The sequence below is a fragment of the Portunus trituberculatus genome, chromosome 37 (assembly GCF_017591435.1).
Source record: "Portunus trituberculatus isolate SZX2019 chromosome 37, ASM1759143v1, whole genome shotgun sequence".
Lineage (NCBI taxonomy): Eukaryota > Metazoa > Arthropoda > Malacostraca > Decapoda > Portunidae > Portunus > Portunus trituberculatus.
Genome location: NC_059291.1, coordinates 26,355,784 through 26,382,285, shown reverse-complemented (window position 1 = coordinate 26,382,285; position 26,502 = coordinate 26,355,784). Strand labels below are relative to the sequence as shown.

The following is a 26,502-nucleotide window of genomic DNA, read 5'->3' as shown; positions in this document are numbered from 1 at the left end:
GTATATATATATATATATATATATATATATATATATATATATATATATATATATATATATATATATATATATATATATATATATATATATATATATATATATATATTTATATGTGTGTGTGTATGTATATACACAGTAAGTTCTCGTTATACGGTACATATGCGTTCCTGAAAACCTTACCGCAAATCAAAATTACTGTATACCGAACGCATTATAACATGTAATGATAGGGGATGTGTTCCAGCACGTCAAAAGTCACCCCTGCAGACATGAAAATAGTCACATATGAAAAATGTAAAATAAAGCACAAAGGGAATAAACAGAAAATGTTTTTATTTACCTTTCACTCGCCACATATTTCCAAGGCTAAGAGACAGTAGGGATTTCAGCCCTTGTTCATCTTCCACTGAGTGGGCAGATGAGGATGAGGCAGGTGGCTCAAAACCCTGAAACACGTTGCCTGCACATGTGAAAGGGCCAGCTATAGCAGGGTCGGCACGTTTGACTGGTTTGGTCTGCAGATCTGTTGCATTCTCTCCAGCTTTTTTTATAGCCTCACGATTCTCTAACACTGTCCAGACTGTCGGCTGGGCTAGGCTTAATTTTTGACTTATGCTCTTTCCTCTTCAAAATATTTAATTTTACCTTCAATGTCAAATTACTCCTCTTTCACTTTGCCTTTTCAACTCCAGCAGTGTCTGCAGAACGTTTTGGTGCCATTATGGGTGTGTCACTGTGCATCGTGATGATAATATCCACAAAAAACCTGCTGTAAGGATTTCACTTGTGTTCAGTGGGAAACGAGGGAAAAGACTGATTGCTGTGGTAGCCGCGCGGCGAGGTGGCGCTACGGTACGGTGTAAACAAAACATGAGCGGATACCGTATCTGTATTTTTCTTACTGTAAATAGAATTGAGGGTAGTAATTACCAAACACCGTAACTGTGAATTTACCAGATATCGAAGTAGCATATAAGGAGAACTTACTGTATATATATACAGGCAACCCCTGCTTAACGAATGGGTTACATTCCTAAAAAAATGTTCGTTGCTTGAATTTTCGTTAAGCAAACCAATTATAACAAGTTTGACCGTTGACTTGAACTTCCATTGAGAGTAAACAAAGCGGGAATGCATCATAGTACAGTAAGAGGTTTAATGAAAGTAAAAATTATGAAGTTAAACATTTAAGGAGTTTAATTTAAGACTAAGTCATTATAATGTATACTAATGTATATATGCAAGTAACTATAATGTTGTTGATCTTAAATTTATTAAGGGAGTGAGAGTGGAGCAGGAAAGACGCTAGCCGGCAACCTGTGGAATGTTAACAAAAGGCACATCATTGTACCACATACTAAACTTATGTACTACATTTCCACAAGGCTTTCCATTTTATCTAATTCCAGAGTCACGAGTTCTTGTGGTTCTTTTAGCTTGCAAGGAAGATACTGTCTCACCAGCCTTCTTAATACAGTCTGCTGACTTGAAAATAGTAGAGACAGTAACAGTAGATGGAGTCAAGCCATGGGGGCGAGCAATGCTATTAGTTTTCTCGCCTCTCGTGTCTGTGAATAATATCCACCTTCACTTCGTCAGTAAGAGACTTCCTGGTCTTCTTAGCAATGCTAGGGAACATTGCAGGGCTGGTTGCAAGGTGTTTTGGCGGCATGTTGAGCGAGGGAAGACGAGCTGCTGCTGACGCTATTATTGTTTTGAACTAAAAGCGGGGAATGGTAGGGGAGTGAGTGGTGCGCTTTTTGTCCACGACTGGCACTGGTGTATTCAAAAGCCTGTCGGCTTGTGTGATACGGCGGGGCTTTCAAACTTGGAAGAAATTATGTGGATAAAATTTCGTTAAAGTGAGCTTGGTGTTCGTCATACGAGCAGATGGTAGTAAAATTAAATGTTCGCTGTAGCAAAATTTCTTTGTGTGAACGTTTGTTAATCAGGTGTTGCCTGTATATATATATGTATATATATATATATATATATATATATATATATATATATATATATATATATATATATATATATATATATATATATATACACACATACATATATACATACATACACATACATATATATACAGTGGTGCCTTGGAATACAAACTTAATCCGTTCAAAATTTTGTTCTTACTCCAAAGCATTAAAATACATGTATTCTTATGGGAGAAATTATAATATTCCAAACCAAAAAAAAACTTTCTTACTTTTTGCATACTATTACTAGATATACTACTTCTATTACTATTATGCTATAACTATAGAAGATAGGAAAATAAAGCAGGAAAGTAAGAAAATGTAATATAATGAAAATTCAATTTCTCGGGGTCAGAAACAAGCGTCACCACATCCTCCTCATGTGACTCCATCAAGCCAGCACCACACACTCTTATATAAGCCATTAAGTTTTTCTTTGATATACTGCATTCATTATGGAAAATAAATCAGGGAAGTAAGCAAATTGTAATATGAAGATTCAACTTCTTCGCGGTCAGAAACAAGCATCAACACATCCTCCTCAGACGACTCCATGAAGCCAGCAATACGCACTCTTATCTAAACCAATAACGAGATAAAAATAATGATTCCAATATTGTCATGCATCATAATATGTTTCTGAACTGCTTACTTATCCATGGAAATACATGTATATCTTATATCTCACCAAGAAATACATAAAAAATTATAAAATACAGCATACTGACATAAGTGCTCTCACCATCCTCACGCTTGGTGCCCTCACATTTCCACAAACATATCCTTGTAAAAGCTGATACATGATTGGCCAAGTGTCCTACCATCTTGAAAACAATGGGCCAATGACAGACAGGCTTCGATATATGACATAGCCTCAAGCATAAACAAACTGTGCGGCATAAAGGAGCGCGCACAGTCCAGATAGAATATATATCTGGACTGTGGGAGTGTGGCTTCTGAATAGCGCCATGATCATGCCTGACAGGCTCTAACATAAGAGCCACGATCGTGCCTGACGGGCTATAAGGATTAAGGCATTTAATTTATGAGCTGGATACTCTCTTCCCCTCAGATCTTCTAGAATCTTCCATATGTCTGTCTGTATGTCTCATGACCATTTGTGCTGCTACGCTAGGCAATGATCTTAACTAGAAAAAAACTTAATATTATTATCTGTGGCATTACAAAACAACAACCAAACAACTGCAAACAACATTCCTGAGGCACTGAGGCAGCATGGTGCCTCAGCATGCAGTCAGTTGATCGTGCAGTGCTGCGCGCAATCTGTTGATGTTGACCGCGTTTGTTATTCGTACTCCAAGGTACCAGTGTGTATATACATACATATATATATATATATATATATATATATATATATATATATATATATATATATATATATATATATATATATATATATATATATATATATATATATATATATAATCTCATTATCTCTTGAAGTTCACCATCTGTATGTTTATCCTGGCACTCTTTATTACTTTTAACATCACGCCTTCACATCTTCCCCTGTATACTCATGTTTAGTTTGCCAAACTCAGATATACAACCTGTTGGTCTGTATTGAATGTTGCATTATTGTGATGTGTGAATGATAACAGTGTTGTGTTGGTGCAGGAGGAGACAAGAGCCAGGGATCTGTTCTACGCTTTGTGGATCCCAGATATCTTCATGCGTAGAGTGGAGGCCAATGAGGAGTGGAGTCTGATGTGTCCTGCTGAGTGTCCAGGCCTCCATGACACTTGGGGTAAGAATGAGAATGCCTTTGGGTTTTGATGATGCCTAAATCTGCATTTTTTTAGAGAAAGTTGTAATGCAGCTCATTTATGGTTTCTTACAGTATAGGTTAATATACCAGTGATAGAGTAGGGAGGTGTATATCTTTTCATCTAGTTTGATAACGTGTATTAGTCCAAAACAGGAAACTTAGATTAGATTTAATGGCAGTGAGGTATTCAAAGTTTTATGTCAAAATATAAATATATTTTTTTCAGGTGAGAAATTTGAGGAGCTGTACCTCCGTTATGAGAAGGAAGGCCGTGCCAAGAGGAAGGTGAAGGCCCAGGCGCTGTGGTATGCCATCATTGAGTCACAGGTTAGTGTTTACAATGAAGCTTAGTCCATTTTAGTGTCATTGTGGTAATAAAAGAAAGAACAGGTAATGTATGATTATAATATGCTTTGATGGTTTGAACCTTCAAGGCTGTCCCCCCCAACATTTCTTTTAAGACAGGCACCAGTCAAGGGTGAAAAACACTCAGTGGGGTTCTGGAATCAGTAGTCATTCCAAGGGAAATCACAATACCTCCTCAGGTCCTCCCAATTAGCAGAGGCAAAATTGGAGCATTGAGACAAGATACAGATAGGAGATTGTGATTAGAGGAACCTAATGGAGAAAAAAGGGTAACAGCGTAAGGAGAAGGTAGTAGACACCTACCAAAACAATAACTTACTCCCAGAGAGATCTAATAGCACTAGTTCGGGGGGTGCTGTGAACCTTCCATTAAAGCTAGTTGTGGTCTCGCTGAACATCTCCCTTTGTGTCTCACAACTCAAGAGGGTGGTCACAGCCTGCCCTTTAAAGACAACTCTCTTTCTTCACACATAACTACATGCACTTACCACATATACACCCTTCACTTGAAAATCAAAATTTAAAAGCAAAATGGGAACTCATTGTTATGCCTCGGAGTCCCCTTCTGGGGAGGGGACCAAAAATGTCCCCAGGTTGGATGCCTCTCTTGATAACGACCTCAAATGCCTTGACACCTCCCTCAACTTTTTCTACATTAACTTCTGCAACATTTGCAGTCTTAGATCTAATTTTCAATCTGTAGAACACCACCTCTCCTCTACTAAACCTCATCTTTTTTTCCTGTCTGAGGCAACTGACAGTAGCACCTTCTCTGTTCCCTCCTACTTTCTCTTCTCATTTTCATTCCAAAGCTGGATGTTGCGTCTATGTATGCAACGACTTAACTTGCTCTCGTGCCCACACTCTTGAGTCTTCCGAATTTTCCACCATCTGGCTTCGACTTAACAGTCACTCTCAAACTAAATTCATCTGTGCTGTTTATCTCTTCCCTAACTCTTGTGACTATAGTAAATTCTTCAACTACTTAACTTCCAAAGTGGAGCACATTCTGTCCCTCTACCCTTTTGCAGAGATTTCCATCCTTGGATATTTCAATGTTCACCATCAGCTTTGGCTTTCATCTCCCTTCACTGACCATCCTGGTGAACTAGCCTTCAACTTTGCTATCCTCCATGACCTAGAGCAACTGGTGCAACACCCTACTCATATTCCTGACCATCTTGGAGACACGCTCAACATTCTTGATCTCTACCTCACCTCTAATCCTTCTGCTTATGCTGTCACCCTTTCATCTCCGTTGGGCTCCTCCGATCACAGTTTCATTTCTGTATCTTGTCCTATTTCTTCAATCCCTCCACAAGATCCCCCAAAGCGAAGGTGCCTCTGGCGTTTTGCCTCTGCCAGTTGGGGGGACCTGAGGAGGTATTATGCTTCCATCTCCTTAATCTCACTCACTTTATATCTCTGCCCGGAATAATGCCAAGTCTGTTCTTCAACTTGCCAAACACTCCTTCATAAATAGAAAATGTCAAAATCTTTCAAACTCAAACTTCCCTCGAGACTTCTGGCATCTAGCCAAAAACATCTCAAATAACTTCACTTCTTCATCTTTCCCTCCTTTATTTCATCCTGACGGCACCACTGCCATCTCATTTGTCTCTAAAGCTGAACTCTTCTCTCAAACCTTTGCTCACAACTCCACCTTGGACGATTCTGGGCTTGTCCTCCTCTCCTCCTCCCTCTGACTATTTCATGTCTACAATCAAAATTCTCCGTAACGATGTTTTCCATGCCCTTGCTGGCCTAAACCCTCGGAAGGCTTATGGACCTGATGGGGTCCCTCCTATTGTTCTCAAAAACTGTGCTTCTGTGCTTGCACCTTGCCTGGCCAAACTCTTCCAACTTTGTCTATCGACTTCTACCTTTCCTTCCTGCTGGAAGTTTGCCTACATTCAGCCTGTTCCTAAAAGGGTGACCGTTCTAACCCTCAAACTACCGTCCTATAGCTTTAATCTCTTGCTTGTCTAAAGTTTTTGAATCTATCCTGAATAGGAAGATTCTCAAACATCTGTCACTTCACAATCTTCTGTCTGATCGCCAGTATGGCTTCCGTCAAGGTCGCTCTACTGGTGATCTTCTGGCTTTCCTTACTGAGTCTTGGTCATCCTCTTTTAGAGATTTCGGTGAAACTTTTGCTGTAGCGTTAGACATATCAAAAGCTTTTGATAGAGTCTGGCATAAAGCTTTGATTTCAAAACTGCCCTCCTACGGCTTCTATCCTTCTCTCTGCAACTTTATCTCAAGTTTCCTTTCCGACCGCTCTATTGCTGCTGTGGTAGACGGCCACTGTTCTTCTCCTAAATCTATTAATAGTGGTGTTCCTCAGGGTTCTGTCCTGTCACCCACTCTCTATTATTCATTAATGACCTTCTTAACCAAACTTCTTGCCCTATCCACTCCTACGCTGATGATACCACCTACATCTTTCCACGTTCCTTTCAGAGACGACCAACCCTTCAGGAAGTCAACAGATCACGCAGGGACGCCACAGAACGCCTGACTTCCGATCTTTCTAAGATTTCCGATTGGGGCAGAGAAAATCTAGTAGTTTTCAATGCCTCAAAACTCAATTCCTCCATCTATCAACTCGACACAACCTTCCAGACAACTATCCCTCTTCTTCAATGACACTCAACTGTCTCCCTCTTCCACAATGAATATCCTCGGTCTGTCCTTTGCTCATAATCTTAACTGGAAACTTCACATCTCATCTCTTGCTAAAACAGCTTCTATGAAGTTAGGTGTTCTGAGGCGTCTCTGCCAGTTTTCTCGCCCTCCAACTGCTTACTCTGTATAAGGGCCTTATCCGCCCTTGTATGGAGTACTCTTCGCATGTTTGGGGGTGTTCCAGTCACACAGTTTTACTAGATAGGGTGGAATCAAAGCTCTTCGTCTCATTAACTCCCCTCCTCTGACTAACTTCAGCCTCTTTCTCACCGCCGGAATGTTGCATCTCTTTCTATTTTATAGCGCTATTTTCATGCTAACTGCTCTACTGATCTTGTTAACTGCGTGCATCCCCTCCTCCTGTGGCCTCACTGCACAAGGCTTTCTTTTTCCTCTCATCCCTATTCTGTCCAACTCTCTAATGCAAGAGTTAACCAGTACTCAATCATTCATCTCTTTCACTGGTAAACTGAAACTCCCTCCCTGCATCTGTATTTCTGACTTCCTACTACTTGTCTTCTTTTAAGAGGGAGGTATTGAGGCATTTGCTCTCCAATTTTTGCTGACGCTTTCCCACTTTTTAGAGCCAGCACTCAAGTGGGCCTTTTTTTTTTTTTTTTTTTTTTTTTTTTTTTTTTTTTTGCCCTTGGCTGGCCCTCTCCCCTACATAAAAAAAAAAGGGATTAAGTTAGATCAAGAATGTTGGGTGTATCTCCAAGACAGTCAGGGATATGAGTAGGGTATTGCACCAGTTGCTTTAGGTCATGGAGGATTGCAAAGTTGAAGGCTAGTTCATCAGGATGGTCATTGAAGGGAGAGGAAAACCAAATCTGAACATTTAAGTCTCTAAGAATGGGAAGGGGTCAGATTGTAATCTACTTTGGAAGTTAATCAGTCAAAGAATTTCTTTTAGTCTGCAGAGTTAGGTGAGAGGTAGGCAGCACAGAAAAGTTTATTTTAAGATTAATTATGGTTGTAGCCAGAAGGAAAACTTAAAGATTCAAGAGCATGGCCATCCAACTTAGGATTAAAAATGAGGATAGAGAAATTAGAGAGTACAGGTACTATTGTCAGTTGCCTCAGACTTCTGTTTCAATAAGGAAAAGATGAGGTGGTTTAGTAGAGCAGATGTGGTGTTCTATAGATTGAAAATTATATCTAAGACTGCAAATATTAATGAAGTTATTTAGAAAAGTTGAGGGAGTTTTCAAGACATGTCAATACTAGAAGAGCAGTATGACCTGGTGAGATTTGTGATCCCCTCCCCAGATGGGGATTCCAAGTCTGGTGTAGGAGTCACCATATTGATTTTGAATTTTGAATGAAGGGTCTGTGGAGTGTGTATTTATGTGCATGTAATTTTGTGCAGCATTGTTTAGAAGGTAGGTATTAGACATGGAGAAACATTTAATGAAGTCTCAGCTGAGGTGATGACAGATTTACAGCATCCCATGATCCAGTGCTTCAGACATCACTGGGAGTAATTATTATTTTGCCAGGTCTCTACTATCTCCCTAGATTGTTGTTTCTTTTCATGGACATATAAAATATCTTGAAAAGGAAAATGTCGTTAGTTAACATCTCTTTAAGTTGACTGTCTTGATTACTTCCAGTTCTCTCTTAGTTTAGGGTAATATATCCCATAAGTATTCTTAAATATGTAAAGTTTATTTTGATTTGTAGTATATAAGTATGTATCAGGTATAGAATTGATTTTTTTAACATAGTATAATGCTATTTGTCACCAATTTTTGCTCAGGTGGAGACAGGGACTCCTTACATGCTGTACAAGGATTCCTGCAATCGTAAGAGCAACCAGCAGAACCTGGGAACCATCAAGTGCTCCAATCTTTGCACAGAGATTGTGGAATACTCCTCCCCTGATGAGGTGAGGCTTTGTGTTGTGTTGTGGCATCAGCACTTTTGTTGAGGTATTTTATACATAGCTGCACTTCAAGTTTGCACAAGTGTTTAGTACTTAACATATAGTCAGCAAAACATGGTTTCACTGGCTTGTAGGGTCAGGAGGAGTTTGAAACATGGATAGATTGGAGGTGACAAAACTAGGATGTTGGATGTTACTATGTGTCCTTTGTGTGAAAGTCTACTCTAATAACAAAATAAAGAGATGCCTTCAAGCCTACACAGATACATGGCAGTTCCTGTATGAAATGTACACACCTGTTTCCATATTTCATCCCTGTCCATGAGTCTGTCTTACCTTCTTTTAAAGCTCCCTAATGACTTTGCATCAACAACCTAATTATTGAGTCAATTTCATTCTTCCACCACTACATGAAAACCAATTTTTTCCTATCTTTTTGAAGGTTGAAGTCATTATTTCTTGATGTATCCTGGTGACTGATCCTAAGAGTTTAGTATACATTCTTGTGTTGTCTGTGGTGATGATAGGAACTGAAAACCTCAAGAAACGTTGCTGATTTCTAGATTATCCCAATGTTCTCTTTCAGATTGCAGTGTGTAACTTGGCCTCTATTGCCCTGAATATGTACGTTAACCCCGACAAAACGTACAATTTCCAGAAGCTGAAGGAAGTGACAAAGGTGACCATATTGGTATTGATGTTCATATGCATACATTTACACCCACACTTGCACTCACCTATTCCCCACCAGTCCCTACTCCCAACCTGCAAATAACCCTGACTGGTCCACAGGTGGTGACGAGGAACTTGAACAAGATCATTGATGTGAACTACTACCCTGTGGAGGAGGCGAGGCGCTCCAACATGAGGCACAGACCCATTGGGATCGGGGTTCAGGGCCTGGCCGACGCCTTCATCCTCATGAGGTGTGTGTGTAATAATAATAATAATAATAATAATGATATACGGTTTAAAAGACTTTTATGAACAACTGAAAGTAATGGAAAAGCTATTCAATTGTTACCATGGAGAATTTTCATTAAAAGAGGAAAAAAATGCTGTCAGGAAGTTAGCAGAACTCATTTCAGGGTTTGTACCTTTGCCTAAAGATGTTGTTGTGTTTTGTTGGTGACATGTTGCTTCCAGGTCAGCTGGTTGTCCACCATGACACCAAGAAGCTTGGCCGACCAGACCACCTGGAGGTGATGACAGCCCACTGAGTTCTGAGGAGGCGGCAGTGTGGCTGAGGATGTACAGGCTGCATAACCAGTCTTATTGTGGTCGATTGTCTTGCTGTTCTCAGTCTACGCTTGTAGCTGCTCCAACATTGCTTGGAGTGCCGAATAGTCTGGGTCTCGTTGATTGGCACAGCAGTTGTCTACGTACTTCCATTGAGGGGTGTTTGTGAGAGCATCATTAATTAGTAATAGGAAACACAGTGGACCCATCTTGGTGCCCTGAGGGACTTCGCATGTTAGCTGTTGGAAAGACGACATGGAGGCCTGATACCATACAGTTTGATGCCTCCCTGTGAGGATGTCGGCCAGCCATGCTACCAGGTGTGTGTGAGATGAGGAAATATGAATGAGCAGCATTCTGACTTTATTAATTTATTTTATTATTATTAAAGGTATATTAAGTATAAATATAATGGTACTTAGTTACATATATACATTATATACACATACAGTCAACTCTCAATTAATGGGAGTTTGAATAATGTGATTTCGGTTTAATGTGACAAGATTTAAGGAGATACGCCTTATTACGATTTATTCATTTTAACGTGGATTAACTCAACTCTATGACATTGCATGCACCCACACTGCTTCTAGGAAGAACTGTCTGAGATGTTCTTGGCTGGATTCTTAAACAATACCTTCCACCTTTTGTCAGTTGAATGATACCGTCCAGGACAAATCCATAGTCTTAAGAGTGAATGCTGCCTTCCCGCAGCTCAGGGAGATAACAATCAGGCAGGATTTACCTTCGCTGTGAAGGCATGTCTTTGTCATTACCTTTGCAGAAATTTTGTCCAAAAACCTATTATTAGTATTTTTTTGTGAACTAATTGATTTTAGAAACAAGAACATATGTGTAGCTTATCATTCAAATAGCCTAATTTATACAAAAATTGCAATGGGAACTAAACCCATGAATAGCAATAAGATCACTGCCAGCTTCAGTAACTGCATCTCTATCTCCCAAGTTTTCTATCAGAATTCTATTTAGCTTATAATCAGTTGTATGTCTTTATTGCTTGATAAGTACCCATTTATGTAGAGGGCTGGTGGACTGTCCTCTTCACATACCCTGCACTGTTGAATGTGGTGGTGATTCCCATGTTAAGACAACTGTACGGCCATCTGTGCTTTTATTTAGAAGCACTTTTTTCCTGGTTCACTAAATGTGTAGTATTATGAGATTACAGGCAGATGTTGTCTGGTGAGGGTCCATGAGTGAAGGGTTTGTACTGATCTGGTGGCACTTTCTGTTGCCACATCAGTACCAGTGATTTTTATGCTTCTGACATCAACTACTCATAGGGATTTGGTTCCACTGGTCGATAGTAAGGACACGGTTTTACTGACAGACAATTGCCTACTTTTGTGTTTGCTGATAGTACTGGCTGGTTTGTTGATAGTGTTGAGTGTTCTTTTATGTGTTTGTTCTTGAGTGTTAGGTGACCACACGTATGTTGTGGTCCTGTTGGCTTATTGTATTACAAATTTCTTACTGTATTCAGTTCAGATATTACAAGTACTTTATTCAACACTTTTGGTTAGCATTGTAGTTTGTTTTTGTACCAGGTAACAAGCCTTGAGAAAGCAAATTTTATGTGCAATTTTTTTCACAACAGGTATCCGTTTGATTCTCCAAAAGCTCAGCTCTTGAACAAGCAGATTTTGAGACAATCTACTATGGAGCGATGGAGGCAAGCTGTGAACTGGCCAAGGAAGAGGGACCTTACGAGACCTATGAAGGCTCTCCTGTCAGCAAAGGGGTGAGTAGTGTGGGGGAAACCGATGACAAGGAAGGTATATTAAATGGGAAGTAATTAGTTCATAAACTTATTAGAAACCAACAACTCAAGTCTAGTTTCTTGTTTTCAAATTGTATTAATCTATTGGTAACCTAATGTAACTGAAATTGCATCTCTCATTTTAAGGTATTAATTAAATTACACCTCTACAGGTCATACAATATTACTGATAAGATGCTTTGAAGTTAAGCAATTATTTTAACCCCTTCACGCCGGATGTTAAAAAAGCCCGCCTGTATGATATACGGGTGGTAGTGCCGCGCGCCTGAGCACGGGAAACTCGTGCAAGCTTGTCATACTTGTCGTCTTTGTGTATTATGCTGCTATTTTTAGTCACTATATCGTCTTCGAAGAGGAAAGTGGACGCTTCTCTCTTTGGAGAAAAAGAGAGAGAGAGAGACATTTGCTAATATTTTAGACACAAGCAGGACGCATGTAGCTTATCTTTCGAAAGGAAGAGGGGGAGGGAGGGAAGGGAGAGGGAAACGAAGGGAGGAGAGAGAGAGAGATTAGAAAATTTGTTTTTGTGTGTGTGTGTGTGTATGAGTGTGTGTGTGTGTGTTTTCACGAATGTTACAAAGCGGGACGCATGTAACTTATCTTTCGAGAGGGAGAGGGGGATGGAGGGAAGGGAGATGGAGAGAGAGAGATGGGAACAGTCTATGCCATTGGGTAATTTTAGACACAAGGCAGGACGCATGTAGCTTATCTTTAGTGATTGGTGGAGACAAGGATGGTGGGAGGAGCACTAGGATTTCAAAGATAGCATATGGCGTGTGTAGTTGGTATCCAACACACTATACGGGACAACTGAACTGAAGAAAGCTCAGAAAAGAAATATGACGCCTACGTAGGCGTCACCGTATTTGCTACTGGGGCTTCATGACGCCTACATAGGCGTCACCGTATTGAAGGGGTTAATGGAGAAAGGAAATTTATCAACCCTACAAGTCAGCAACATATATGAATTTTCTACTCCTCACACATCACTGATAATTTTGTCTTCTCTCGTCAGATCTTCCAGTATGACATGTGGAATGTGACACCAACAGACCTGCATGACTGGGCCACCCTGAAAGAGAAGGTTGCTAAGTATGGTGTGCGCAACTCTCTCCTACTGGCACCCATGCCCACGGCTTCCACTGCCCAGATCCTTGGCAATAATGAGTCCATCGAGGCATACACCTCCAACATCTACAGCAGACGTGTCCTCTCTGGAGAGTTCCAAGTTAGTATGGTGGTGGTGATTCGTTTCTGCTTGCCTTCATCTTTCTGTCTTACCCTATAGCAACATTTGCCATTCTATCCTTGATCATATAGTACCCTTACCATTGTAACTCATTGCTTTCATTCTGTACATTATTTTCCACTACCTTCATTGTAACTTGGGATATCTTCTTAACTCTTATCCTCCACTACCTTTCCCTTATTTTCTAACAACTAAGCTCAGAATTTGGTTAGTCCATATGATGCAGTATCAGACTGTTTTTCATAGTATCACTTTCAGCTATGTTGTCAGTTTTTTGTAGCCTTCCTTTCATAGACGTATTTATGGCATGCCTTTCCTCCAGGGTGACACGTAGATAGTTTCCCTTGCTTTAGTTATTGTATTCTTTTCTTTGAAGAAGATTGAGTTGACTAGAGACCAATTGATAATTTTGTGGCTACATTGGCCACATTTTTGCTATTTTGAATGTTATTGACCTACTTTTTGCCAGATTGTGAATCACCACCTCCTGCGAGACCTGACAGAACGAGGCCTCTGGGACGACAACATGAGGAACACACTGGTAGCACACAATGGCTCCATCCAGGTGGGTTTTGTAGTCAGCCTGTACTGGTGGCATGAAAAATATATTGGGTAACAGGATAGGTGAAATATTACAACAAAAATCAGATGCAAGATTAAAAAAAAAGATTTTAGTATTTGTAATTAACACATTTGTTGAAGAGAAACTGATTATTCACTTTGGCTGAGCACATATATGTCTGTCTGGTTCACTGGGATTTTGCTACCTGATAATTTCACACACATTCAAAAGTGAAGTGATAAATGGGTGTCATGAGAATATAAAATTGAATATTGAATACATTATTTGGGATTATCAATGAGTTTTTATTTAAGTAAAGCACTAACTCTTAAACCATATTTTATTTTTTTCTTTGATGCTTATTTAAAAAAATCAAATATTAGGTTATAGCTACACTATCTGCCTGCCTGAGCTTACAGATGTTAAGCATCAGAGATGAGGATATTAAATTTTTGTACTATTTCAGAACATTGATGCAATCCCTGATGACTTGAAGGCATTGTACAAGACTGTGTGGGAGATCTCCCAGAAAATCATTCTTCAGATGGCAGCAGATCGTGGAGCATTCATTGACCAGAGTCAGTCCCTCAACATTCACATTGCTCAACCCAATTATGGAAAGCTGACATCAATGCACTTCCACGCATGGAAGCTGGTACGTAATGGCTGTTGTTTGTGCACCAGGTTGATGGAGTGCAGGTATGAGATGATCAAGAACACAAACTGATGCAAACATTTTACTGATCAACATAATTATGAAATGCATCAGTCTGTACATCCTCACGTGATTTCTACTTAGATACTTATTGACCTAAGCAATACCTGTGCCAGATTAAGGCCTCACACATGGCAATATCTAAAAATCATACATGTGTAGCCAATCATATTTTTACTTTATACTTGCCTGGCTGAGAACTAAAACATATAGTAGCTTTTCCTGATTCTCAGTGGCAACTAGATTAGAGGTAAAAGCACCAAATAAGTGGCAAGATTACTAGTGTAATTTCTGTCACACAACCAGTTTCACATGAATTAGGAATATGCTAAGAGTCCTGGATTCATTCCTTATCACAGAAATCAGAGTTCCTTAAAAATCCTTCACAATACTGTACATATGGGGAGGGTAAGAGTACAAAGAAAACAGGATGTGGCTGGTATGTGAACAAAATTTTGTTGTGTGTTGAATGTCATGTCTGAATGATGAGGTTAACACCCTCACTCCACGGGACATTTACATAGTCCTGGTTGCCACAGTCGGTGGGGTGGGAGGGTTACATAATAATAAGAGATGGTGATAAAGGATACAAAAGACAAAAATGTTTGGACTGGTCCATTATACAGGGTCTCTCGAGTAAACGGGACCTGTCCGACCAAGTAAATTTCTATTTTCGTTATTTTTTCAACCAAATTAAACTTTTTTTTTTTTTCTAAAATGAAAATGTTAAAATAGAGATGTATACTTTTACGTATAATTTCTAGAGTTCCACTTTTTTTTTTTTTTTTTTTTTTTCTCATAAGCTGTTGACTTTGGAGGTTGTCTAAGAGGACCAAGTGAGCAGATTTTGCATTTTGTTTATTGACGAGAAAAAAAAATATTTTTACCTCATTTGGTTATTTCTCTTTAGATTAAGAAAAAAAATCAAAAATTTAAAATTCTGCTCAATTGAGTAGAAAGAATTTAATGCTCTTTCTCTTGATACTTGGATTATGAAAATCGGATGAAAACTGTTGAAGTTATATGCCTCAATAGTGCAATAAGTTAGTGTTGAGATACGGGCCTTTAAAAATTTTTAAAAGGACACATGTTCTTCGTCAATAAATGGCTATAATATTACAAATTATTCACAGCAGTTATTATAACGTCTTCCTTTTGCTTTGTAGATCATTTTGTGCCATAAACATGGCACCTGGTCCCCATTCTTGTGGAAGTATTACTCATAGAAGCTTAATTCCTTAAGTAGGGACAGGAGCGAGAGATGCGTGCAGCTTCCTACGCTTTCAGCTACACACTGATGAGTCACATGTTCCTTCCCTTTGAGCAGCCATGGGCTCCACTCTATATCTCCTAACAAGACAACGTGCCACATGGCACCAGAAAGAAAACTATTCCCTTCTAAATAGCTTTTTTTTTTTTTTTTTTTTTTTTTTTTTTTTTCTAAAAATATATTTCTACAACTACTTTTTTTGCTGCATGTAACCTTGAGTGAGCAGCTGGGTGTGGCACGGGGCATTTGAACGGCCCTTTAATAGCTATTTAAACCCAGATGACTAAAATTCCACTAATAATGTTTAGTACTGGTGCTAAGGCTGCCATGTGATTATTGCATTTTTTCATATTTTTCCGGAATTTTCACTCTGTCAGTCCCCTTAAAGTATATGTACTTTAGGATATCCTAAATTAATTCTTTAGTTGAAAATACTCTATACACATATGTGTTTTCTTGGTGAAAAATTAACAAAGTGTTGTGGGAACCACTCACCTTGTAAAATGTATGCACTCGAATCCAACAGGTAGTAGTAAATGACTTTAAATTTTGGCTTGTATCAGCAAAGAAAATGTATAGATAACACTGCAATACAGTGATTTTTAAGTGTTACTTTTAAACATACTACATGCCAACTCACCAGCCTCCTGCCTGTTGATGTCCCCATCACCCTCTAAATCTTATCAATATTTTAAATGATGTTAAATTGTGATGCGTTTTGCAAAATTTGACTCTGTGTGGATGTTAAAAAACATTAAACTCTCTCTCTCTCTCTCTCTCTCTCTCTCTCTCTCTCTCTCTCTCTCTCTCTCTCTCTCTCTCTCTCTCTCTCTCTCTCTCCTATATTAAATCAAGTGACACTTGTTCTTTCAAAGTTTAGAACAAAATATCCTATTTGTAAAATATCCATTATTTGTTGTAGTCAGTCGCTTGTTCAAAATGTCAGCCTTGACCCTTGATGCATTTTCCTACTTATTGCATCACTGAAGTCGTCACTCCTCAGCATGCCCTTGTTGTTCTTGATTTAGTCTGCAGCCTCCTGAATGTGGTGAATCAGTTTCTCTCTGGAATGTACTTTGTCATTTTACACCAAGAATTTCATGTGTCACCAAAGGAAGAAATCCATCAGATCGGGGATCTTGCTGACCATTCTTGTGGGCCTCCATGACCTATCCACCAATAGGGAAATTGCCCACTCAAATAATCCTTTACCTGCCTGTTGTAATGTGGTAGGGCATCGTTTTGTCGCAGGATCTACTGCTGGATGTTTTGGGGAGCACAGGAAGCATGTCTTTCAAAAAGTTTAGATCGATATTTCCAGTGAGACGATCCTCGCAAATAAAAAATATTTCACAATGCCATACCAGACATTAATACTGAAGTAGTAGTAGTGGAAGTTACATTCCACGGTTTTGTATGAATTTTCCTGTGCCCACCAGTGTTCATTGTGAGGGTCAACTGTCCCTTGTTATGTGAATGTTGCTGCAGTTTTGTTGATGATGTTGCATCCAGGGCAGATATTAAGTGGCTTTTCAGAGTCATCAGGTGTTTTATTTTATTTATTTTTTTTTAAATTTTTTAAGGCTTTTTTCTTTAATGCTCCTCAAGCTGTCATGCGAGGAACAGAGAGCTTTTTTGTTCTGATGTTGGGGCTTCACATTGTCTTCTGGATGATACCATCCTATGCTGTTCCGGTACATTCAGCTGAAGCAGAATTTATAGGAAAAATGCTCTCTCTCTGAGATCTTGATAAACTCTCTATAATACTCTACTAGCAGGAGGTCTTCTATCTGTATTCTGCTACAGCAGCTCGAGCTCTTCCACCACAAAATCCGTAAATGAATTTCATGTCCGAATATTCAATGTTGGTGAATGTGAAAGGCATTTTCACAACAATTAAATGACGTGCTTTGACGGTCACCAGTCAGTTGATTGATGAGATCTGTTACTTCAGTGTCAAAATATTAACTGTCAAACTTCAAAGGTAACAGTTGTCAAAAGTTGTCATGTAGTATGTTTAAAAAGTAACACTTAACAATCACTGTATTGCTATCTTACCTGTACATTTTCTTCGCTGATACATGCAAAAATTTCATATGTCATTTGCTACGTGTTTCCTGTAAGAATTTATCAAGTGCGTAAATTTTACACAAAAAAAAAAACTACTACTGTATATGACAGCATATAGGACACATGGGCATGTAGGTTGCACCCCCAATTTCAGCAGGTCAAATTCAGAAAAGTGTTTTTAATGTATTTAAGCATATACTGTTGAAAGCATTTACCACCCACGTTTTTATGTCATCCTCAGCAATGAAGGTTATGTTTACCATTCCCTATGGTCTTCAGTTGGTCTTCTTGCTTTCACCAGATACAGGGGATCCTTGTGATTCGAACGTTCGAAGTTCGAATTATCGCCAATTTGGACTTGGTTAATTAATACCCAATCCTCAAGGTTTGACTGACTGACTTGCCAATTCAACATTCATATCTCGCGCGCCACCCACCCGGTCAAATTCGCCACAAACCCGCCAGGCAGAAGTGTAAACCGACACTACCCTGTGTGTTGCTTAAGGCGGCATCACAGTAGCACTTTTCCGTCAACTTTTGTTGACGCTGGTTGTCACACACAAGCTCGCTTCCGCCTTGTCGTGTTTGTCAACTGTAAACAAACATGGCAGCCCTTTCACCACCAGCAACCTGTTGCTATTTTTGGCCTTTAATGCTCCCTATGGGAAACTCTTAGACAGCTTTGTCCACTCATAAACAATGGAGCTGCTCATCTTGGCCAGTTGTTCCTTGGAAGAGAAGCCTTGGAACGTCTAATTCCTAGAGAAATGTAAACAAACAACTGAACTTTTCACTGTTAGGCTTATAAGAAAGTGTGAGGCAGGTATAGCTCGGTGTCGTTGCAGTGTAAATGAGTGTCCCTAGAACAACAGTATCAACAATTTAGAAGAACAGGGACAACACAAATACCGTGAGACTGCTACAAGTGTTTTCATTTCCAAAACTGTACTGTACAGCACCCTAATGTGTTTAATAAAACAAGTTAGATATAAATGAAGCCTTTAATAATACTGATTTATTCTAAGTTAGTGTTTTTTAGAGGTTAGTGATGTTTTGAGGGGATCTAGGCTGGAGGTTGGTCCCTATCCCCCCTAATTCTTATGTATCTTAAGGGAAAAATTGCTTCACAATTCGAATAAACGCTGATTCGACCAATGAAAAATCGCCCTAACCCTGTCAAATTGCGAGGATCCCCTGTATGTATAATTTTTTCCATAGGTGGTGGCCCAAAGTCCTTGCTGCTGCTCTATTGACATGCTCCTTAGCATTATCTATAACCTGTAATTTTTTCAGAGATTGCTGCCATAACAGTGAGGAAATTGATATGTTTTGTTATGATCATAATGATCTTACTCCTCACTGGCATTGGGTGGCATTGAGTCAGAGTTCTAATTAGCTGATATTTATAAACATATCACAGCTTCACAGGTTAGATTGCTTTCATTTTTACAATAATTTGTTTTTAAAGTTATAATACCAGCAATAAGATGATCAATCATGCAGTTAGGATAGGTAGAATTACTGATCATAAGCTAGGTTAGTGAGCATCAAGAAGATTTAAAGATTTGCCTATGGGAAGTCTCAACTTCACATATTAGACGCAGGTCAATTTTTTATAGCCAGTATTTCTGGAAAAAAGGTGCATCCTACATCTTGTCAAATACAGTACATAACGCTTGGCACCACTTTGAGTACACTGTGTGCAGAGGATGAAGGGAAGGAGGCAAATGTCCACCAAAGCAAGTGGTTCCTGCAACACAAAACTGTCTACATTAATTTTTCATAAACAAAGCAAAATGCAGCACATATGTATGGAGTATTTTCAACTTAGAATTACTAATTACTAAAGTATGTATCTTAACTTATGAGACACCCTGTATCCAACAGATCGCTACGGGGCTGATAAATCTTATGTAGGCACATAAAGCCTTGAGGAAAAGAAAAATTGAAGGTACCTCGAAATGTCAAGATTCAAATTAAACTATTTGTTGAATAAGATATTTGTTCAATATGATAAGAGAGATCTCAAGAAAAACACGAACTACTTTTTGGGAGGCAATTATCCAATGGCACCATCATGTCACATGAACATATTCTTGGAAAGAATCCATGACGTCATGGTGCCGTGATGTGACATGTCACATGAACATATTCTTGGAAAGAATCCATGACGTCATGGTGCCGTGATGTGACAGTGATGAACCGATTGGTGTGAACAGATCCATTGGATTACATGTAAGAAATTCTGACAGAATGGTGACATATGGTGAGATAGAGAGTTGATGAATAGTGTGAATGGGCCTTTACTCTGTTAGGCATTTGTTTGTTCATCTTAAAACGTGCACCCTCCACCTGTAAAAGTTGTGTGATATTTTTTCAAGTATGAAAATTTTTTTCCACACACCATACTTCACATGACTTGAGCCCATCCTTCTCCCCTTTGCATATTTTGCTAAGAAAAGGGAATGGCTGCAGCTTAAGCAGGGTAGGTTGGTATAGGGGAGGGAATGAGCATCCTTGTTTTGTATTCTTGCTACCTGTATATGTATTGTGGAGAGGTTTTAAGGGGATCTGATTTCTGTAATGAGGGACAAGTACTTTAAAAATAATTTGCATCTCTCACACCATGTGCACTCACAAGCATCTGCAATTCTGCTTACCAATTGCTGAAATTTATAAATTCATCTGAAATGGCTTAAGATTTACTCAAGTGCTTTCATTTGGACCATTAATTTGGGCTTTCAGTGAATAATTATCATCTCCAGCAGAATTACAGGATTTCCAGCCTTACAACTATCTTAGACCTTTCACATGTTCTGCTATCAATCATCTTAGACATATTTCATAATGCTGTAAGATTTCCCAGTCTGCTCTATAGAGGTAGTCTGTTTCAACTCCAATATCAATAAACTTTTGCCTTGCCAAGTTTGTAGTACAAATCTAGCCATTTCCAACCAAAGGTGGAAGAATACTAGGCTTATGCGATCTCATCTAACAACTACCATGATGCTACATATGCAACTTTTAATGTAATGGGGATTTTCTTTAAAGCCCAATCATTTCAATTTCTGATTGCTTACTTCCCGTCCTGTTTTGTGCAGGAAATGTATTGGATTATGTTATTAATAACCTTACTCTTGCAGGGCCTCAAGACTGGCATGTATTACCTGCGTACCAAGCCAGCAGCCAACGCCATCCAGTTCACTGTTGACAAGACCAAAGTGAGCAAGACAGTCAATGGTGACTCTCACACAAATGGAACCAACAGTGAATCCAGCAAAAATGGAAGCGATGACGTTACTTCCCATGAAGCACAGAACATGGCTGACATGGTGTGTTCTCTGGAGAACAAGGAGGCTTGCCTCAGCTGTGGCTCATAGACTTCTTGTCCCTGCCTGTGTGTTTGGTGCTGCAAGAGAGTGAATGTTAGGTTTTATGGACACGTGTACAGTTAGTTCTATACATTTGAATGGAAAGATTCCACTATCAAAATGAAAGTATATGTAGAATTTTTATACCTAGAATTTCCTCATCCTGGAATAAGATTTTCTGAATACACTGATATATCCTGTGGGATCTTTAATCTGCACTATGTCAGAGCATTACAGTAGTACATAGTTCTTTAGTCTGGTCTCGTTTAACATGTAGCTTTTAGGTTTTATCAGTTTGCTAAATATTTTTTTTTTTTTCTTTTTTTAGATGGATACATACACAACACACCCTTGCTGTATTACATGTAGACAACACAAATGGTTGATTATACAAGTTATTTAGATTATAGTTACAAGCTATTTTTTATTACATTTTGTTAAAAAGGACCAGTTATATGTGGCAATTGATATGAGTGAATTTACATGATTGTGCCTATTAAGGAAATTGATATATTCACTATTGTATATTGATACATAATTCAATTTTTTTTATTTCAACTTTGTAGAAGGTATTTTCTTTTACCTTTTTACTTGTCTTCCAGGCAAAATACAGTGACCTAAGATAGTTTTAAGTGTTGCATGCAATACAGCTGAGTGATGTATGTATGAAGGCTGTGCTATTTTAAATGTGGACTATTTTCATTCGGAAAACATGAAAAATGACTTTCCAAATGAAATAATGGTAATTCCAAAGTTTAGTGTATTTTATTTAGTTGTGCATTCACGCATGTGCCTTATGTCACCTTGCACAACACAACCGAGAGCTTACATATCACTGCCATTGTCTATGCAAGTGTGTTTCCTACTTTGAGTGACTCTAAACTTTATTGACAATCCAAGCACTCTATGTAGGTCTCTGTATTATTCAAAATATTTAATTTGTGTATCATAATGGTGCTGTTCATAATTGTGGAGATGGTATGGAACCAACTCACTTGTATGTATATTTTGTATGAGCTCCTGTCCTATAAAGGTATCTAGGTGGGGCTAGCAATATTACAACTACAACATTCTTATGCTAAGTGTGCTAGGCAATGTGCTCATCTGCTCTGCATGCAGAATAGTATTAAAGGACCAAACAGTCCACTCATGCTGATGAGATCCCCCTATATTCCACACCCTTTGTTTTTGTGTTCACATAACTGGCAGGCAGTGGGACTATTGTTATCCCATGCTGCTAGAACTGAATATATAATATAACCTCTGAGTTTAGTTTGCTTTATAGAAGATCTTTTAAGTTTAACTGATGTCCTAACTATCAGCTTTAGTAATGTTATTCTAAATATTCATACCCAGATTTTGCTTCACTTACTGACTCTATGCACACCAAAGCAAACTATTGTTACATAAATGGATTGGGTTTTCAACGCTGCCAATACCAACCCATTCTAACTCTCCCTTATCTTAACGTTTCCATTTGTCAGCACCCATTCTAACCCTCCCTAACCTTAAAGCTTCCATTTGACAGCAATGTGAAATAAAACCACCCACCAACAGCATCAAATCTTTGTGGATGCTATTTTACGAAGGTTGGTATGTGAGCAGGAGGTTGCTATGGAGGTTGTCTGTACCAACATGGACAACCTGTTTCTTGAATCCGGCCTTGGAGCTCCCACCTATCGGCCAGCTGCATAACTCTGTAGCATGTAGTTTGAAATTGCGTCTGGCGCTCAGCTTGAAAATGTGGTTGGGCCAAATCGCATATAAGCAAACCGATCGCGCAAATTAACCCTTATGTTCCAGTGATTAAACTATTTTCCAATATCCCATGATGGGTAAAAATGGTAAACCTAGAAATTGTCAGAAGACTTTGAATACTAATAATTATTTTCTCTTTGTTATTCTGAATATAATGATGTACTTTCTAGCTTGATGTGATCTCTGAAAGTTTAGTTATTGCCTTATCAAGGATTCCTCCTCTGCCCGCTGTGTGATCCATCAAGCAGAAACAGATCGGTGAGCGATGACACCGCAAACACACACACACACACACACACACACTCTCTCTCAGCTTGGAAAAGAAATTGTCCACTTCCAATGAGAGAGAGAGAGAGTATTCTTTCACCCCTTTTCATATCAAGTTTCAAGCAAATAACATGTAGGTACAGGGTGACCCAAATTAATGCAACCTGTAAAAGTACCCACATCTGATACAAATGTGAATGGATTGAGTTTATTTTTTACACACATCAACGTAAGATGATAACAATTAAGTTCTGAAAGTTTGAGTCATTTCGGTTGGGTGATCCACATGTCAGCGACGTTCAAAGGTATGCTCCAAATGTCCACCGCGTTGACAGACACTCCTGAATGCGCTGTGCAAAATTGTTCACCACGTGGACACACTCTGCCCATTAAACTCGGTTAAATGTACTGCCTGGATGGCCATGTCAAAGCATGGCATCATTGGTCCTTTTTGGTTTGAGGACGAACAGGAAAGGTCTGTCACGGTCAACACATCGAGATCCTGAGGAAGTTCTGGACTAGACTCAGGGAGACGTGCTCAACTCATTCGTGCAGAGCAGTGGTTCCAGCAGGACGGGGCCACCCCACACACATCAAACCAAACGCTGACCTGGCTGCGACAATGCTTTCAAGAGCGACTGATCAGAAGATGTGACCCCGAGTGGGCCCCGCACTCACCTGACCTTAACCCCCCAGATTTCTATCTGTGGGGTTATTTGAAAGACCACGTCTATGAGAACAACCCCTAGACAATCATGGACTTGAAAGCTGCAATAACAACAATGATCAGGGAGATTCCAGGGGCAGAGTGTGTCCGTGTGGTGAACAACAAATTTGCACGGCGCATTCAGGAGTGTCTCCGTCAACGCGGTGGACATTTGGAGCATACCTGACGTCGCTGATGTGGATCACCCAACTGAAATGACTCAAACTTTCAGAACTTAATTGTTATCATCTTCGTGTATGTAAATAAACTCATTGGGTCACCCACACACACTCTCTCTCTCTCTCTCTCTCTCTCTCATACGCCCCCTTGATCGTCTTGCCAGAACACAAGAGGCATGCCTGCGTCTCCGTGAGCCACTCTGGGTTCTCAATACGATGTTTGGAGTCTGTTCTCCATCACCACTATCTCTGTCTTCTCTCTGTTCTGAGAAAACAGGTGGATCCTCTGAATCATTTTCAAAGTCTTCACTACTGCTGTCTTCGCTTTCTTCAGTTTCTTCCTCATAATCACTGTCACTGTAGTCAGGTTCAGAAACACTGCTAAATAAAAATTATCTGTCTTGTTCCATAGTGAGTTATGAACTGAGACGTCCCTTCGCTCTTATCATGGTGCTTTCGACATGGCGGGTCACTGGGGTTGCCAAGTGTCACCCTCAGAATGGGAGAATAGCTTTGTTACCCCTAAATATACAGAGCTAGTGGCAACACTATGGGTGGAAAAAGAAGCCAGATACTTCCACTCGCCATCTGACTCGAGAAACCGTGCATGGAGCTCAAACACGAGGCGCGAAAATTCTTGATTACGGGAATGATCGCTGTCGCTATGGACGCACTGATGCAATCGTTCATATACGATTGCCGGAACATAAGGGTTAAATTAATTATAATATTTTTTCAGTCACATAAATCAAACACGTGTAAATCGAGTTACCTGTACTCGGGCAGGCAATGGGAGGCCTACATTTTCACACTGGTGTGTCTCAAAAAGCTGTGGTATAGCACTATCTTCTTCCTATTGTGTTTGGCTTGCATCTGTGCCGTCAGAAGTATTATGGCAATAAGGGTGAAATTCCGCTAATAGTGAAGGCATTAATCAACTGTATCGACATCACATTAAAGTGACTGCGCAGTGAATTTTACACCAAGGTATTTCCACCTGGGCTGCTCAGCGACCAATGGAGAGGCAGGAATGTGGTGACGTGACTCACGACAGCCAATGAGAGCCCACCATTGTCACTCCCCTCACCCTCCCTCTGCCCTTACCTTCAGTTGATGAGCAACTTCAGAACATAATTACATTTTGCTTACAATGGTTGCAAAGCCCTGTTATAGAGGTTCATTTTGCAAAAAATTAAAGCTTTCTACCTCATCTCAGTAAAAAGTTATTGTGTTCTGAATGTTGCAAAACTTTAACTTTTTTTCTCCATTTTTTATTTTTGGTGCTTATGTCACTACTATTCTGAATGCCTCATATGTAGATGTCAATCTGAAATATTCATTTGCTAGGAAACTACATACAGACATGGATAAAAGTCGAAAGAGTCAATACATAGATAATTTTCTATTTGGTAGTACACTTGTCTGCCCTGATGCTGGAAAGGTGTTAACCATGTCTGGTTAACAGGGGACTTCTCTCCACAATGGCACAAAGCTTTAATCCTTCCATTTCTCAAACTCGGTAAGTCCAGAACTCAACCCCAACATTAAAGACCAATTTCCCTGACCAGCTGTATCTGTTATTACTTAAACACATGATCAACTTCAGACTCATGTGGTACCTTGAATCAAAAGTCTTCTTTCTCCCTCCCAGTTTGGTTACTGACATGCCCACTGCACAGCAGAATCCAATGGTCACCAGCAAGCATGTAGTACTTCAGCTTTTGCCTGCCAAGAATCAGTTTTGGCCATCTTTGATTTAGAGAAAGCCTATGACACCACTTGGTGATACCATATCCTTCACCGGTTGTCCTCTATTGGTATCTCTGGCAACATGTGGGGTTATCCTCCACTGTTTTCCCAAAAAGTGCTCCTTTCATGTTAAAATTGCCTCTTCCTATTCTCCTCCTTATTGTCAGCACGAAGGAGTTCCCTAAAGTAGTGTCGTACGTACAACCCTCTTCCTCCTAGCTATAAATGGCATAGTTTCCATCCTCTCATCTCATGTCAAATCCTTCTATGTTGATGACTTTGCCATATATGCCTCAGACCCTTCTTTTCCTCATTTCTATCACCTTCTCAAGTCTGCTGTAAATGCTGCTGCTTCCTGGGCTACCGACCGTGGCTTTTGTTTCTCTCATCAAATCTTACTCTATCTTATTCTCTCATTCCTGAACCACTTCCCTTCCCCTTTTCTTCTCTATGATACTCCTCTTGAATACTGCACTTGTGGTAAATTTCTTAGTCTCACCTTTGACTCCTGCCTTATTTGGAAGCAACACATCCTCTCCATTAAAGAAACTGTTCTTCAATGTCTCCAACTCATACAGACTCTGTCCCATGTATCCTGGGGTGCTGACCATAACCATAAAACTTTACTTCAACTAACCTACACTCTACATTAGTCCTTTCCACTCTTGATTATGGTTGCCATGCTTACTCTTCAGCCTCTCCCTCTCTCTTCAGTCTCCTCGATGTTGTCAACCATTTCAGTCTTCGCCTCGCTCTTGGTGCTTTCTACCCCACCTCTAATATGCACTGTTACCTTCCTAATTTCCTCAAAGGCTGATACTCTTCCCTGTGTTCTCCATTCCTGCTTCTT

The 26,502-nt window shown here is 39.6% G+C and overlaps 1 protein-coding gene across 1 annotated transcript in view; it reads left to right on the top strand.

The window, feature by feature from the left end:
- Nucleotides 1-22,260, top strand: part of LOC123513977 (ribonucleoside-diphosphate reductase large subunit-like) — a 32,628-nt gene extending 10,368 nt beyond the window's left edge. Inside the window, 11 exon segments of the mRNA XM_045271495.1 lie at nt 3,624-3,753; nt 4,001-4,101; nt 8,588-8,716; nt 9,300-9,392; nt 9,506-9,639; nt 11,574-11,614; nt 11,617-11,717; nt 12,772-12,984; nt 13,475-13,570; nt 14,034-14,222; nt 20,766-22,260. Coding sequence (XP_045127430.1) covers nt 3,624-3,753; nt 4,001-4,101; nt 8,588-8,716; nt 9,300-9,392; nt 9,506-9,639; nt 11,574-11,614; nt 11,617-11,717; nt 12,772-12,984; nt 13,475-13,570; nt 14,034-14,222; nt 20,766-21,002 — 1,464 coding nt within the window. The 3' untranslated portion in view covers nt 21,003-22,260.
- Nucleotides 22,261-26,502: the final 4,242 nt, after the last annotated feature.